Here is a 15,438-nt window from a genome sequence, read left to right as displayed (position 1 = left end):
TTATTAGTGTTTTTTTAACATTTTATGTTTATTTATTTATTGCATCAGGTCTTAGTTGTGGCTCGTGGGATCCTTCATTGTGGCACATGGGCTCCTCATTGCAGTGCACGGGCTTCTCTCTAGTTGTGGCACACGGGCTCCAGAGCGTGTGGGCTCTGTAGTTGCAGCACACAGGCTCTCTAGCTGTGGGTGTGGGCTCAGTAGTTGCGGCTCGCAGGCTTAGCTGCCTCGCGGCATGTGGGATCTTAGTTTCCCAACCAGGGAAACTAACCGGCGTCCCCTGCATTGCAAGATGGATTCTTAACCACTGGACCACCAGGGAAGTCCCAACTTTATACTAACTGAAAGGCATTAGTCACAAAAGATCATACACTGTATAAATCATTTATATAAAATGTTCAGAACAGGAAAACCCACAAACACAGAGGTAGATTTGTGGTTACAACATCTGGAAGGAGGGAATGGGTAGTAACTGCTAATGGGTATGGGGTTTCTTTTTTGGGGGTGATAAAGATATTTTAAAACTGATTGTAGTGATGGTTGCAATTTTCAGTGAATACACTAAAAATCATTGACCTGTACATTTTAAAGCTGTTATTAAAAAATTAATCTCTAGGGCTTCCCTGGTGGCGCAGTGGTTAAGAACCTGCCTGCCAATGCAGGGGACATGGGTTCGAGCCTTCGTCTTGGAAGATCCCACATGCCGCGGAGCAACTAAGCCCGTGAGCCACAATTACTGAGCCTGCGCGTCTGGAGCCTGTGCTCCACAACGGGAGAGGCTGTGACAGTGAGAGGCCCGCGCACCGCGATGAAGAGTGGTCCCCGCTTGCTGCAACTGGAGAAAGCCCTCACACAGAAACGAAGACCCAACACAGCCAAAAATAAATTAATTAAAAAATATTAATCTCTAGAATCACCACTTCTAAGGAATATGCTGTCATTTTTGCCCATAAAACTAAACAATGAAAAGAAATAAGATGAATATTTTTCAAAAGATGGCACGCACACAAACCTAATTTCTTTGGACTTTCTACATTCAAAAGGTATAAAAAGAAAATACGTATCTTCCAATCATACCCCCTCAATCCATGCAAGCAATGTACAAATATCATCAGCCTAATTTGAATCGTTTCATAAGTTACACAACACTTATACAAACATACATAAGCATATGCATATATAGAGAGAGGTAGGATTGGGAGGCCTACAAAAGCATACACACATAAGTAATATGTAGCTGGGGAGAGAGAGTCTATACGCATTGCTCTGCAAAAAAAAAAAAAAACAGGTATCCTTCCAGGACAAAAGAAATAGATCCATATGTGTTAGTTGCAGCAATGTTTATAATAATGGAAAATTGCAAACAAATTAAATATCCATCAGCAGGAGACTGAATAAATAAATTGTAGGTTAGTCACACAATGGGCTAATTATCAATAAAATGAATAAACCAGATGTACATCTACCAACTGAAATAAATTACAAAAAGAATACTAAGAGAGGACTTCCCTGGTGGCGCAGTTGTTGCAAGTCCACCTGCCGATGCAGGGGACATGGGTTCGTGCCCCGGTCCAGGAAGATCCCACATGCTGCAGAGCGGCTAGGCCCATGAGCCATGGCCGCTGAGCCTGTGCTCCGCAGTGGGAGAGGCCGCAACAGTGAGAGGCCCGCGTATGGCAAAAAAAAAAAAAAAAAAAAGAATACTAAGAGAAAAAAGGGAAGTTATAGAGAGGTAAGTATGATATCCTTCTTATAAACCTTTTTATTATGAAAATTTTCAGACATACACAAAAATATAAGACTACTTTATGCAGTCTCCCACACAAAAAAAGTAAAATGTCAACAGGAATTACATTTGATTTATATATTCATTTTGGATTGTTTGACATTTTATGATAGAAAATCTTTCAGGAATTCCCTGGCGGTCCAGTGGTTAGGACTCTGCACTTTCACTGCCGAGGGCCAGGGTTCAATCCCTGGTCAGGGAACTAAGATCCCACAAGCCATGCAGCACAGCTGGAAAGAAACAAAAACAAAAACAACTTCCTTTCTATCATAAACATGGTATATATCTCTCCATTTATTCAAAACTTGTTTTATATCTTCCAATTATATTTCATGCTTTTTTCGTAAAGATGTCTTATACCTTATTTAAATTAAATTTAGGGGCTTCCCTGGTGGCGCAGTGGTTAAGAATCCGCCTGCCAATGCAGGAGACACGGGTTCCCTGGTGTCCCTGGTCCAGGAAGATCCCACATGCCACAGAGCAACTAAACCCATGTGCCACAACTACTGAGCCTGCGCTCTAGAGCCCGCGAGCCACAACTACTGAAGCCCGTGTGCCTAGAGCCCGTGCTCTGCAACAAGAGAAACCACCGCAATGAGAAGCCGGTGCACTGCAACAAAGAGTAGCCCCCGCTCGCCACAACTAGAGAAAGCCTGTGCACAGCAACGAAGACCCAGCACAGCCAAAAATAAATAAAGTAAAATAATTTTTTTAAAACTTAAAAATAAATAAATTAAATTTAGTTAACTTGTTGTTAGGGATTTTGTAGTTTGTAAGTACTATGAATAGAACATTTATTTTCACTTCTAAGTAGTTAAAAGGGTATCTATTATTCAAAGCAGCATAAATGTCCAATTATAAGGTGACATTTTCCTCAAAAATTATTTCTCAAAAAAGAAGTCACCTTACATATGAGTCTCTACAAATGTTCTCATTGTACAAGGATGCTTTGTCATAGTACATTAACACTGTTGCAAACAGTGGATACAATTAATTAATGAGTTATGAAATCAATGAGTTACAAACTATCTTTTTAGTAATGCCATCCGTGGGACCATCATTCTGGCCAAGCTCTCCATCGTTCCCGTGCAGCGAGGCTACTGGGGGAACAAGATCGGCAAGCCCCATACTACCCCTTGCAAGGTGACTGGCCGCTGTGGCTCTGCGCTGGTGCACTTCATCCCTGCCCCCAGGGGCAATGGCATCCTCTCAGCCCTGTGCCCAAGAAGCTACTGATGATGGCTGGAACTGATGACTGCTACACCTCTGCCAGGGGCTGCACCGCCACCCTGGGCAACTTCACCAAGGCCACTTTTGATGGCATTTCCAAGACCTACAGTTATCTCACTTCTGATCCCTGGAAAGAGACGGTGTTCACCAAGTCTCCGTATCAGGAATTCACTGACCATCTTGTAAAGACCTACACCAGAGTTTCCATGCAGAGGACACAGGCTCAAGCTGTAGCCACCACATAGTTTTCTATGAGAAAAATAAAGTGAATGAAGCTAGTTAAAAAAAAAAAAAAAAGATAGTTAAGAATGGAAAATATCGGACTTCCCTGGTGGTGCAGTGGTTAAGAATCCACCTGCCAATGCAGGGGACACAGGTTTGAGCCCTGGTCCAGGAAGATCCCACATGCCACAAAGCAACTAAGCCCATGCACCACAACTACAGAGCCTGTGCTCTAGAGCCCATGAGCCACAAATACTGAGCCCACAGGCCGCAACTACTGAAGCCCACGCGCCTAGAGCCCGTGCTCCGTAACAAGAGAAGCCACTGCATTGAGAAGCAGGCACACCGCAATGAAAAGTAGCCCCTGCTAACCGCAACTAGAGAAACCCTGCACGCAGCAATGAAGACCCAATGCAGCCAAAAAAAAAAATTAATTAATTTAAAAAAAAGAATGGAAAATATCAATGGGTTACAAACTATCTTTTTAGTAATGAAAAAGAACATAGTTAAGAATGAAAAATATCGCAGGACATTATATGTAATAAGGCAAGTACTGTGAGGTTTCATTACAAATACATATATGAATATATATACTGGGTCACTAAAATATTTCTTATTGTAGATTATAGTCAAAGTCTGAAAGCCCGTGACCAACTGATACATTTGCATCCTCCTTTATCCCTCTATGATTTATTTCCTACACATCCTATTACCTTTTAAAACATGGATCATATCAACTTCCTACTCAAAACTTTCAAAGTCTATCTTAGCTTATAATATCCTCTATGTCCCTGGCCTCCTTTCTGGTCTCATTTCCGACTTTCTTTTTTTTAAATATTGAACATTCATTTTATTTTAATGAAACAGTGCCAGGATAATACATATGTTCTTTCTGATCTGGAAGTAAGTAGCCTGTAGTTTTCTGATTCTATTTGTTTTTCACTTGTTCTTTAAGCAAACTTTAATATAAAGTTCAATTTTTCTTTAAGATTAGGTTTAACATAGACTACGTCAACTCAGACAATAAGCCAATGTCTTGAACCACAGATTCATTAGTTCTATTTTTGTTGTATTAATTATGCATGGTTCTTCTCTTATTAGGCTGTTTCCATCCTAATTTGACTTTGCTATTAGTGAATAATATCTGTTTATCTGTATAGGCCAAGGGGTCTTTTTATCTGATATCTCTAACTTTGGAAAGATGTCGATGCAGGCTGTATTTAAGCCGACTTGGAGCAGATTTGCACTTCCAAATAAACACATACCTTTACAATTCTACCTTATTAACAGTTTATCATACAACCCGAAATGGCTTAATGAATAATTTCCACTAGAGACTGAAAGCCCTGTCTGTATAATGGAACACCAATTCTTTGAGTTTAGTAACTGATTATGGTAAGGTCACTATGTGAACTGACATCAATTACTCTGTTTTAATGGCCAAAGGCCATTACTAGCAAGCTATTCAAAGAACTTCCTACTCTTCCTCTCTGCTCAGCTCCAGCCACATCCACCTTCTTAACGTTCCTTCAACAAGCTTAAAAATGCTTCTACTGTAGGGTTCTTCACTCTTTACTCTGCCAAGAACACTCTACTACTAGCTTTGTACATCCAGATCTGGATTATGTAAACTGTCAATACGTGATTTGATGTATACTCCTTTGTTGCAAAAAGGTATATAACTGTACTTTGACCTCTAACAGGTGGAATATTCCTCAGAGCTCTCTAAAAGACTGTCTTCCAGGTTATAATCCTCAGGTTAGGTGGAATAAAATTTTCATTTCTTTCTTAGATCTTAGACTATTAATTAATTTTATTCTCAACACTATATTTAGGCTAATCATTCATTTTATTACAAATGGTTAGGAACACTCCATTCATTGACTAATTGAAAAGACAGATTTTACTAAATATCTACTGAGGACACAAGGTGAGTAAGGTCCACTCCATCCCTGCCCTCAAGTAGCTATAGTCCAAACCGGAAGACATATAACCAGGCAGGGACAAAACAGAGTGAAATCTTAAGAGATAACAGGAGTTAGCCCCAGGAAAGGGATTGTCAAGGGTGTTCCCAGAAAAAGGAACCAGCATGTGCAAGAAAAAGGAACAACATGTGCAATCACCTGCGGCCATGAAAGGGCAGTCTGAAAAATCAGTATGGCACCGCAGAGTCAAGTGACTGAAGTGAGACAGGAGGTTAGGACATAAAAGAACCTCTTGGGGATTGGAGGAGAGATCAGAGATTGGAAGAGACTGGAGTCTATAGCAGTAATCCAGGTAAGAAATAATTGACTAAACAGCAGCAGTGGGAATACAGAGGTGTTTGAATCAATGAAAACATTTGTAAAAAGTTAACTTATAAGCATATTTTGGGTCATCTGGATAAAAACCAACATCTCACACCTTGTATTGCCACAAGATTTCATGGCCCACTCTCGTATTTTTATTTATTGTTTTATCACAGGCCAATATGCCAGAGGCCTTCAAGCCAAGTGCAGCCAAGTGAAAGCCAAATATTAACAAAATGCACAAAATAAGCAAAAGTCTTACAGTATATCAACGAAGAAAATGAAAAGAATATGCAAATAGTAGAAAGACAAATACAAAAGAAACTGCTTTGTAGTAGTCATTATCATAGATCCATTTTGAGTGACTTATAATGTGAAATTTTTATTTTTATATGTATCAACTTGCAATAGTTCATTAGAAATGTAGTAGTAAATACGTAATGAAGTTTTCACTAAATGGATTTTAATTATATCATTTTGAAGTCATTAATAAATTATGTAGCCCATCAAAATAATAGATCAGAGACATTAAAGGGGTCCAGAATATACCACCATGGCATAAAAATTATTTTGAGTACAGGGCATGAGTTTTGGGAATCATTTACCTGCCCAAAAGCAGAGCTTCCCAAAAGAACTCAAAAGAATTAAGTTGTCATAAATCTCCTCCCCAGGAGCAACCAGAGAAGACTGCTTCATTACCTGAGATGATAATTCTCCACACCACACCTAAACATACACTGTCACAAAATGATCAAGTCTCCCATCTATGCTACTAAGGACCAATTTATCTTTCCTAAAAATTGTTTTCCCATAAGTACCCTTCTCTCTCTCCCCTTCCCCTATTAAGATGGTATATAGTATATATAACTAAGATTCCAAAAGCCACGCAGTGTGGCCAAAAAAAAAAAAAACTGATAGAGGAAGTTGAACCAATGAAAATTGATGTGGAATTGAATATGGGGACTGAATATACGAATTGATGTGGAATTGAAGTGGGGAAGGAACCAAGGATGATTCCCAGGATTCTGACCTGTGCAAGTCAGTAGATGGCAGTGCCATTCACTGGGACAGAAGGAGGAGAAAAGAACTGGGGAAGACAGGGAATAGCAAAGGGAAGAGGGAATGTAGAATTATTTTCAACATACTTTAGGTGTCATCAAGAGATTCAAGTGGAAATGTCCAATAGAAAGACATCTATCTATATGGGTTTCAGCTTATTATATAACTTTGGAACTCACTGGCATATGTACAATATTTGCTATCATGAGAATTAATAATATCATGCAGGGAGTATGTGCAGAGTAAGAAAAGAGCCAGCCACAGAAACTATGTGAAATAATAAATGTTTACTGTGCTTATTGTTTTTTTTAAGAAAAAAAGAAAAAGAAGGGAACCAGGTCAGAAAGCTCTGAGGAACACCAACATTTTAGGAAAAAGAGAGCAATTAAAAGATAGAAACGAAAAATATTTTACGTACTTAATAACCAAGAAGTCATTTGTGGCCTTATTAAGGGCAGTTTTGGTGGATGTATAGAAGTAGAAGCCAAATTAGAAACAGTAGAAAAGAAACAAATGAGAGATTAAAATAGATGCAGGTGGGGCTTCCCTGGTGGCTCAGTGATTGAGAGTCCGCCTGCCGATGCAGGGGACACGGGTTCATGCCCCGGTCCGGGAAGATCCCACATGCCGCGGAGCGGCTGGGCCCGTGAGCCATGGCCGCTGAGCCTGCGCATCCGGAGCCTGTGCTCCGCAACGGGAGAGGCCACAACAGTGAGAGGCCCGCGTACCGCAAAAAAAAAAAAAATAGATGCAGGTGATTGCTTCTCAATCACCCAAACAGCAGATTCAAAAACAAAGAGATACTAGGTTCTACCTTTGTAAATCCTATTCTATAGGACTCAATGGAATCCCAGAAATGTACTGGTGATCCTCACATACTTCAAAATGAACTTCGTGAACTTTAGAAACCAGTGACATATAAAAATGATTTGACATATTATTCATGAAATCTAGAATGTAAAACTTAAAAGATACTTCTGATACACTATCTCAATGAATACAAAATAAAGGTTAACTTTACAAGTTTCTTCAAGGAAGCCTACTGAACAGTCACAAGAACACAATGAATGAACTACCTTTTCACATAAATTTAATAGTAAGGTAAGGGGGGAAAGATCTCACACATCAAAATACATTCTGATCACTTAAAGAGTTACCAATAGAAACTGTAAGTGCAACAAATGGATGCTACTGCATGAAAACAGCTTGTGGGTCAGTCACTAGACATACGGGTTTTAAGAAAGCAATCAAAGAGGAAGAACAAATATTAAGAATCAAAGTGGGGGTATGGGCAATTTCAGGGTCTACAAGACGTTTATGAAATGTGATACTGAAACAGCAAAGAAATGGACTCAATACTAACAAAAGTGAAGGTCAGGTCATATATTAATTACAATCCAAAGGAAACTAAGCTAGGTGGCAATTTCAAAAAATATCAGCAAATGTTTACTCTAATTATATGCATCCACCTACATAAAGAAACCAAAGAGAAGGTTCTGATCCTTGATTCAGGCACAACTACCAGGTAAGTTGAATAACAGTGGTTAAATAAGACTGCCTAGTTTAAATCTCGGTTCCACAATGTATTAGCTGTGTGACCTTGAACCAGTTGCTTCACCACTCATCTCAGTTTCCTGGTCAGTAAACCTAACAGTTCTCTTATCATAGGGCTGTTGTGAGGATTAAATGAAATGATGCATATAATGCAACCTAGCACAGTGACTGGGCATACGGTAAGTAAACAGTAAATGTTAGTGCTTACTGTTACTATTTTATGTCTTTCAGGAGTTCCCAGTCTAACAGCAGAGACTAACCAGAAGCTCAATGCAGTAAGTTCTATTAGAGGTATGCAAAGAGTCTGAGAGTCCAAAGTTACTGTGCCCACTGAAAACATTAAAGGGAACTCAGCCACAACAATCAGTATTATAGACCACATGCCAATCTTATTCTCAACATGCTTTGATCACAACTAAAGACTTCCTATATTAACAATACAACATCATAAATACGGTTCTCCTCATAGTGAAACTAAAAGAGATTTACATTTCTGTCATGCCTAAAATAGAGATATGAGCACAAGTCTAGCATTTAAACTGATGACCAACCCCCCCCTATATTCTACTGTGTTTTAGCTGATACTATTGTACAAAAATCCACAGAAAATTTCACCAGAAAAAAAAAGTTGAAAATGAGCTCAAATCTCACCATGAACAAGTTAACACGTGTTTAGTGAACTAAACTGCAAAATACCCAATTCTAAGATATTCATTCGATAAAACTGGTAATTCCTTAAATGTGCTAGAAACCGTGTGAGTCTGCTGGAGAGAGGATGATGTGCAAAAACAGATATTCTTGTCCTCATAGGACTTACAGTCTAGAGGGAAAGCTAATATTATTTTATAACAGGGTAATCTGGGTGGGAGAGAGGGTGTAGAATATCCTTCTCACTCTTAATCTATAAGGGAAAAAGTTGAATATTACATAATATTACAAAAAAATACTATTAATAAAACTATAGTTTCTAACTGCCTTGGCAAATTGACTCAAATAGTCAATAAGGAAGCTAATTAGAAGTGGGAGGCATGGGACTTCCCTGGTGGCGCCATGGTTAAGACTCTGTGCTCCCAATGCAGGGGGCCCGGGTTTGATCCCTGGCCAGGGAACTAGACCCCAAGTGCATGCCACAACTAGGAGTTTGCATGTCACAACTAAGGAGCCCTCGAGCTGCAACTAAGGAGCTAGCCTGCCACAACTAAGACCCCGTGCAAACAAATAAATAAATTAAACAATTGTTTTAAAAAGTGGGAGTAATGATTTGCCTTTAGCCCTTATTACATGGTAATCAGATGAAGATCTGCCAGTTTAAGTAGTCTTGCAATTTCACCATCAAGTTCTGCAAAGGAAATAAGTGTACACAAATCTACACAGAGACTTAGAAAAACCTGTCTAGACAACCTTTGGATTGTAGTGCAATATAACAATCAACCACATAAAGAAATGTCCAGATTGAGGCATCCTGTAATATAATGACACTATACAATATGAAAGTAAGTTACAGAAAAGTGAAAAAGGTGACTCCTCAGTCACCTTTTAGATTATAATCTAAAAACAAAACAAAACAAAAGATCCAACTAAACTGTAATATGTAATTTAAGCAAGCTACATCAAACCTGAAGCGTAAGAGAATTCAATAGAATATTTAAGCAGCAATAAGTGCCTAGAAAGAATTAACCAAAAAAATTAGATTCCAGCACTGAACTTTTTTTCCACCTTCTAGAGAAATATCCTCCCCTCCAATTCTCCACCACATCCCTACTCTCTTTATTATTAGTGGGATGAACAATAAAGGAACCCAATACAGGACATTAGCCATTTTACTGAGAATACTTTTTCAAAAAACTTTAGAAATGGGGCTTATAAAAAGAATGTCAAAATTATATCTTAACAAGGGTATATACCACATGACCCAGCTATTCCATTTCCGGGCATTATCTGAAGAACACAAAAACACTAATTCAGACAGATATATGTACCCCTGTGTTCCCTGAAGCATTATTTACAATAGCCAAGATATGGAAACAACCTAAGTGTCCATCAATGGATGAATGGATAAAGAAGATAGGATAAATATACACACACACAATGGAATATTACTCATGCATAAAAAGAATGAAATCCTGCCATTTACAAGAACGTGGATGGAACTTGAAGGTACTATGCTAAGTGAAATAAGCAGACAAAGACAAATACCATACAATTTCACTCATATTTGGAATCTAAAAAAACAAAGCAAGTGAAGAGACAAAATAAAACAAAAACTCATCAATATAGAGATCAGATTAGTGGTTACCAGAGGGGAAGGGGGTTGGGAGATGGATGAAATGGGTGAAAGGGCCAACTGTGTTTGGTGATGGATGGTAACTAGACTTGTGGTGGTGATCACTTTGTAGTGTATACAGATGTCAAATTATAATGTTATACACTTGAAACTTATTTTTTAAAAAGTGGGGGCTACGGACTTCCCTGGTGGTCCAGTGATAAAGAATCCACCTTACAATTCAGGGGACTCAGGTTCAATCCCTGGTCAGGGAACTAAGATCCCACATGTTGCGGGGCAACTAAGCCTGCATGCCACAATTACTGTGCTCACGCGCCTCAACTAGAGCCCGTGTGCTGCAAACTAAAGAGCCCACATGCTCTGGAATCCACACGCCACAACTACAGAGCCCACACGCCGTGGAGCTTGCGTGCCACAACTACAGAAGAGAAAATCTGCATGCCACACTAGAGAGAAGCCCGAGCACCCAACGAAGAGCCTGCACACAGCAAAGAAAGATCCTGCGTGCCTCAACAAAGATCCAACACAGCCAAAAATAAATAAATAAATAATAAATATATATTTTTTTAAAAGTCGGGGTACATATTTGCAATCCTATGATTTCCTTCCCTATCTGACTCCAGAATTGGCTCTGAGCAACCTGTATACAGGGACTCTTTTCTCACTCTCTTTTACATTCCTAAGGACAGAACTTAAGTATGCAACAAATGTCTGTTGGACTGGATCAAATCAACATAGTGACAATATCTCCAATACAGTACATACAGTGGCTAAATTGCTTTAACATTTCAAAATTATCAAAAATATACTTACATATAAGTTTACATGCATATTTACAAGATTTGCCATTTAAAGCTCATGTAAAACTGCAATTTATAGATTATAAGAAAAAGCCACAGTCATATGACATCTTGCTTAAGAGTTTTGACCTTAAAGTGAAATGTCTTAAAATAATTTCATCCTCGGTGAAAATGTAACTAAAGAGCCTAGAATAAAATGTAGTTTACATAATGTTACCGTAAATTTGAAAAAGAACAACTGATTCAACTTAACACCATTTCAGTGCTTACCCCCAATTATTCTTGCTTCTGCCTACATACCTGCCTACTCATAGACATTTTTAAGTCTTTTAGAGCCTTCTTTGTAAAGAAAACAGTAGTCTCTAAAAACAATGTAAATTAGCTATTTTAGTCATTGATTATTTTCGCGAACTTCACAGCAATCTTAGATTCCAATGGACAACTTAAGCATTTTAGTATTATTCTACCAGTTTTGTTTCCAAGAACCAAAGATTTATAAGTAAATTGGTAACTTCGCAAACTGTTGGCAGAAAATCTGTCTTTATTATAACGATTATAATAAACTTAGCAAATCACAACACACGACAATTTAAAGAATCCTAGAAGGGGTATAAAATTAGAAGACACTCTCACACCAAATGACAAATTATAGTGCCACATGTACACTCTGGTCAGAGGTTTAGAGACTTGTGTCCAACCACTTTCCAAGTGATGTAAAGACCTCTGGAAATCAAACAGGAGATCCTCCCCTTCTAAAGCTGAAAAACTGAACGAGGGGGCCTAAGTACAATTCGGGTAAGGTTCAGGGAGAGATGAAGCAGGTCCTAAGGAGGTCTCGCCAAAGCACAATCATCCATTCGTCTCCGCAAATTCACACTGAGTATGACCCTCACGTCACTGCAGGTCCGACGGGGCTGAATGAATCAGACCCCAAACTCTGCTCTCTAGAAGACATGGGTGAAGGGGCGAGGAGGGGAAAGGCACATAAACAGGCACTATGAGCCTTGTATGCCAGTTCTGAGGTACGGACCGAATCTGTATTCTTCACCCATGTATATACCCAGGGCGTTACATACAGCAAGTGCTCAGCGACTGTGTGCTGAACGAAAGAATAAATAAATAAATATGGAAAACAAAGACGAGCCGCGGTGTCCGTGGCTCTGCCTTCCACCTCCAGCCGTTCCTGACACGGGCAGAAAAGTCACCCTCCCCTCAGACGGCGGCAGCAACCAAAGGTCAGCTCGAGCCGGGGCCCAAACTTTGCCGTCCCCAGCGCCCCGTCCCCACCTCCCACCCCCGGGCAGCACTTACCGTTAGTGTAGGGAGACCCCGAGGCCCGGGCGGCCCCGTTCTGGGCCTGGAGGCCGATGGGGGCGCCGCCAGAGGCCGGTATCCCGGGCTGGGACATGACGACGATGTTTATCGGGGTTGGAAGGGGCTGGTTGGCGTCTGCGGCAGCGCCAAGCCGAGAGTTGAAAGACAACTGCTGGAAGCGGAGGGAGGGGGCTAACGACTTAGAACTGAAGGCGGGATAGAGAGAGGGCGGCGCAGGAAGCCCTAGGCATGGCGCCGCATTCTCCCTAGCCCGCCGGCGGTGACTGCCTGGTCTGGGGGCTGAGGCTTGGAAGTCGGGCCGGTGGGGCCGAGAACGCCGGGCTGGTAGGCAGCAGCCAAGCGGAGAGAGACGTAGGGAGGCCCCGGCCGGAACTGCCTGTCAGCCCCCGGCCGCGCAGGCGCAATCGGGACACGTGGCACTTCCGGCTCCGGCCTTGCAGCTGCCGCCGGTATAGGTGAGCTCTTCTTTCCCCGCAGGGCTGCCCTGAAGCCACCTGACAGCTCCGGGTGTCCCGGCCAGAAGGACGGAGCTCGGCCTCTCCTGCCACGTCACTCTCACCGTCGGCCGGAAGTGGCGTGTGTCACCGATACGGAAATCCCCGCCGTGATGAACGACATCTAGCCGGCACGGCAGGGATGTGAGGGCAGTCAGGGTTTCAGTGGAAGCTTTCGTGGGGTGGGAATGACAGTTCCTCTCCTCGAGTTTTTGTGAAGATTACCTGAGAGGACAGACGTCATCGTCCTCTGCTGAGACTGTGCCGAGTAGCTGAGACGATTAATGTTCGTTGCAGTATTTCATTTCACATTTCATCATCATATTCCAGGTGTAAATTGTAAGGGATTTTTTAAAAAGGAGTGGTTAATTATGTACATGTGTTCAGAGTAATCAAATCGAAGAGGAGGCCTTTGCTTTTTGACCGGAGGATTCAGAAGTAATTTTAATTTTGAAACTCGCTGATTCATATAGCATAGTCACGCCAAAGTTCATTAACAGCATATTTAAATGGCAGTTTTATTTCCTCTTCTAAGAGTTTGCAGTAAGGTACAACATTCAAACTTCCTTTCTAGTCAAGGAGACTTTTTTTTTCTTGCAAGTAGAAGTTTTTTTTTTTAACTTTTGAGGCCAAAGGGAGGTAGAAACTGGAGTGATTAGACAACATAATTAATGATCTCAGTAGTCATCTTAGCCACCTTCCTTATACTTAGGTTTTCCTGTTCTGAGCTGATGATCAAGCCCCTCTTTAGACTGCAGATTTGTACTGTTCATTAAAATGTCATAACAACAGTTTCAAAACCGGTGAAGGGTGAAATACATCTTAATTCACTTAATATCAAATGCCTATTATGAAATGTTATATTACATACAAAAAGAGTAAGAACTAAACTGCTGTGTGATGCCTGAAAAACGAACAGTAAGAATTCAAAAAACTAAATGCTAACTTTTATCCTTTTTTTATCATTTGCCTCAGATGTGTAAAAATGTGTTTGCTGTGTATGAAAAATTAAACTCCTTTGTACAGTATACAAGACTTCTTTAGGATGAAGATGATACTTTTAGTCAAACTGTTTTCAGCTTAGAGCCCCTATAACCAAATCCCAAATCACGTATCCCAAGAACACTTGAAGAGATACACAAACACAAGCCTCTTAATGGTTTAAAGAGAAAATAGACCTCAGAAACTGAACCTCCCTGAGGTCAGACAGAAAGTCAGCGTCGCTCTTCAAAAGAGCAAATCCTTAGGCCTGGTCTCAAACTTGCTTCAGTTGAATTCTTTTTTTTTTTTAATTCAACTTTTAAATGATCTTGGTTTGTTGACCTTGGCACAGGAATTTGATTTGGTTAAATCAAGGTTTCTCTGGACTTTGTTCTGTTTAAGCAATATCTGTATTGAGAAAAAAAATACTGATGAAGAAGAATTAGCCATTTTAAAAAGTAGATAACCTCTGGTTAAATCAGGTTAAATAAACATAAATAATTTGCTAATAAGTAAACAGTGCTTCTTCTAAAATGTGTTCCACCCCTAAGTATCCCTGTTGCTATTATCACCCCCACTCCAAAAACAAGAAACAAAATTAATGGTTAAGTTTTTCAAGTGTTTTTTACATTTTCCATGTAGTCAGCTTAAAAATATTGAGGAAAAACGCATAATTTGTCATCTGCACACCCTTAGGAATAGTTGGAAGATAAGTGTAAATAACTGAGGTGAGACAACATATTTAAACAGTTAAGTGCTTTTCCTATTAAATATTATCCACACATTACCAAATCCTTCTCTGGCTTCTTTAAGTTGGCCACATAAATTTTATAGAAAAATTATTAGTGCTATTACCAGTTGTTAAGGGTATCGATATTCTTTGGTCAATTATTTATATCTACCCTACACTACCATACACTTCTAAGCTAATGTCAGTAATATATTCTACTTTCTTATCCTGATTTTCAGAACAACAGGACCCTTCTACTGCATATGCCCCTTCATATTTTTATCTATGTATCACATTTTCTGCACATTGTTTTCAGAGCCTTCAACCCTATTTAAGAAAATTATATACAACAAAATAAGTGACACAAAAGTGTTTGAGTAAGGAGACAACACTGTACAAAGAATATTTCATTAAACTTGATTACTTATTTAGACCCAAAAGAGGGAGATGCATTCCTAATAAAATTTGCTGATTTGCAGAAGTGGACTTTGGCTCACACCAGCCTAAGTCCACTTTGCCTGCCTGCTCGTGACTATTGAATTGTCAGCTGATAAGCAGGATCAATCCTGTTTACTTTTCAGGATAAGGGAAATTATTTTAGGTCTCCTAGTTTTTTGGGGTTTTTTTCTATTTCTATTTCAAACAAACGAACTAGTTTCAATTACAAACAGCAGG

At 39.9% G+C, this 15,438-nt stretch overlaps 1 protein-coding gene across 1 annotated transcript in view; it reads right to left on the bottom strand.

Annotated features, from left to right (window-relative positions):
* Positions 1–13,068, bottom strand: part of SEC24A (SEC24 homolog A, COPII coat complex component) — a 62,670-nt gene extending 49,602 nt beyond the window's left edge. Inside the window, exon 1 of the mRNA XM_029217065.1 lies at positions 12,535–13,068. Coding sequence (XP_029072898.1) covers positions 12,535–12,631 — 97 coding nt within the window. The 5' untranslated portion in view covers positions 12,632–13,068. The remainder of the gene's footprint in view (positions 1–12,534) is intronic.
* Between the last annotated feature and the right edge of the window lie 2,370 nt (positions 13,069–15,438).

This window comes from Monodon monoceros, unplaced genomic scaffold (assembly GCF_005190385.1).
Source record: "Monodon monoceros isolate NGI ecotype Baffin Bay Population unplaced genomic scaffold, NGI_Narwhal_1 Super_Scaffold_12, whole genome shotgun sequence".
Classification (NCBI taxonomy): domain Eukaryota; kingdom Metazoa; phylum Chordata; class Mammalia; order Artiodactyla; family Monodontidae; genus Monodon; species Monodon monoceros.
This window is presented reverse-complemented; position numbering and strand designations above follow the sequence as displayed.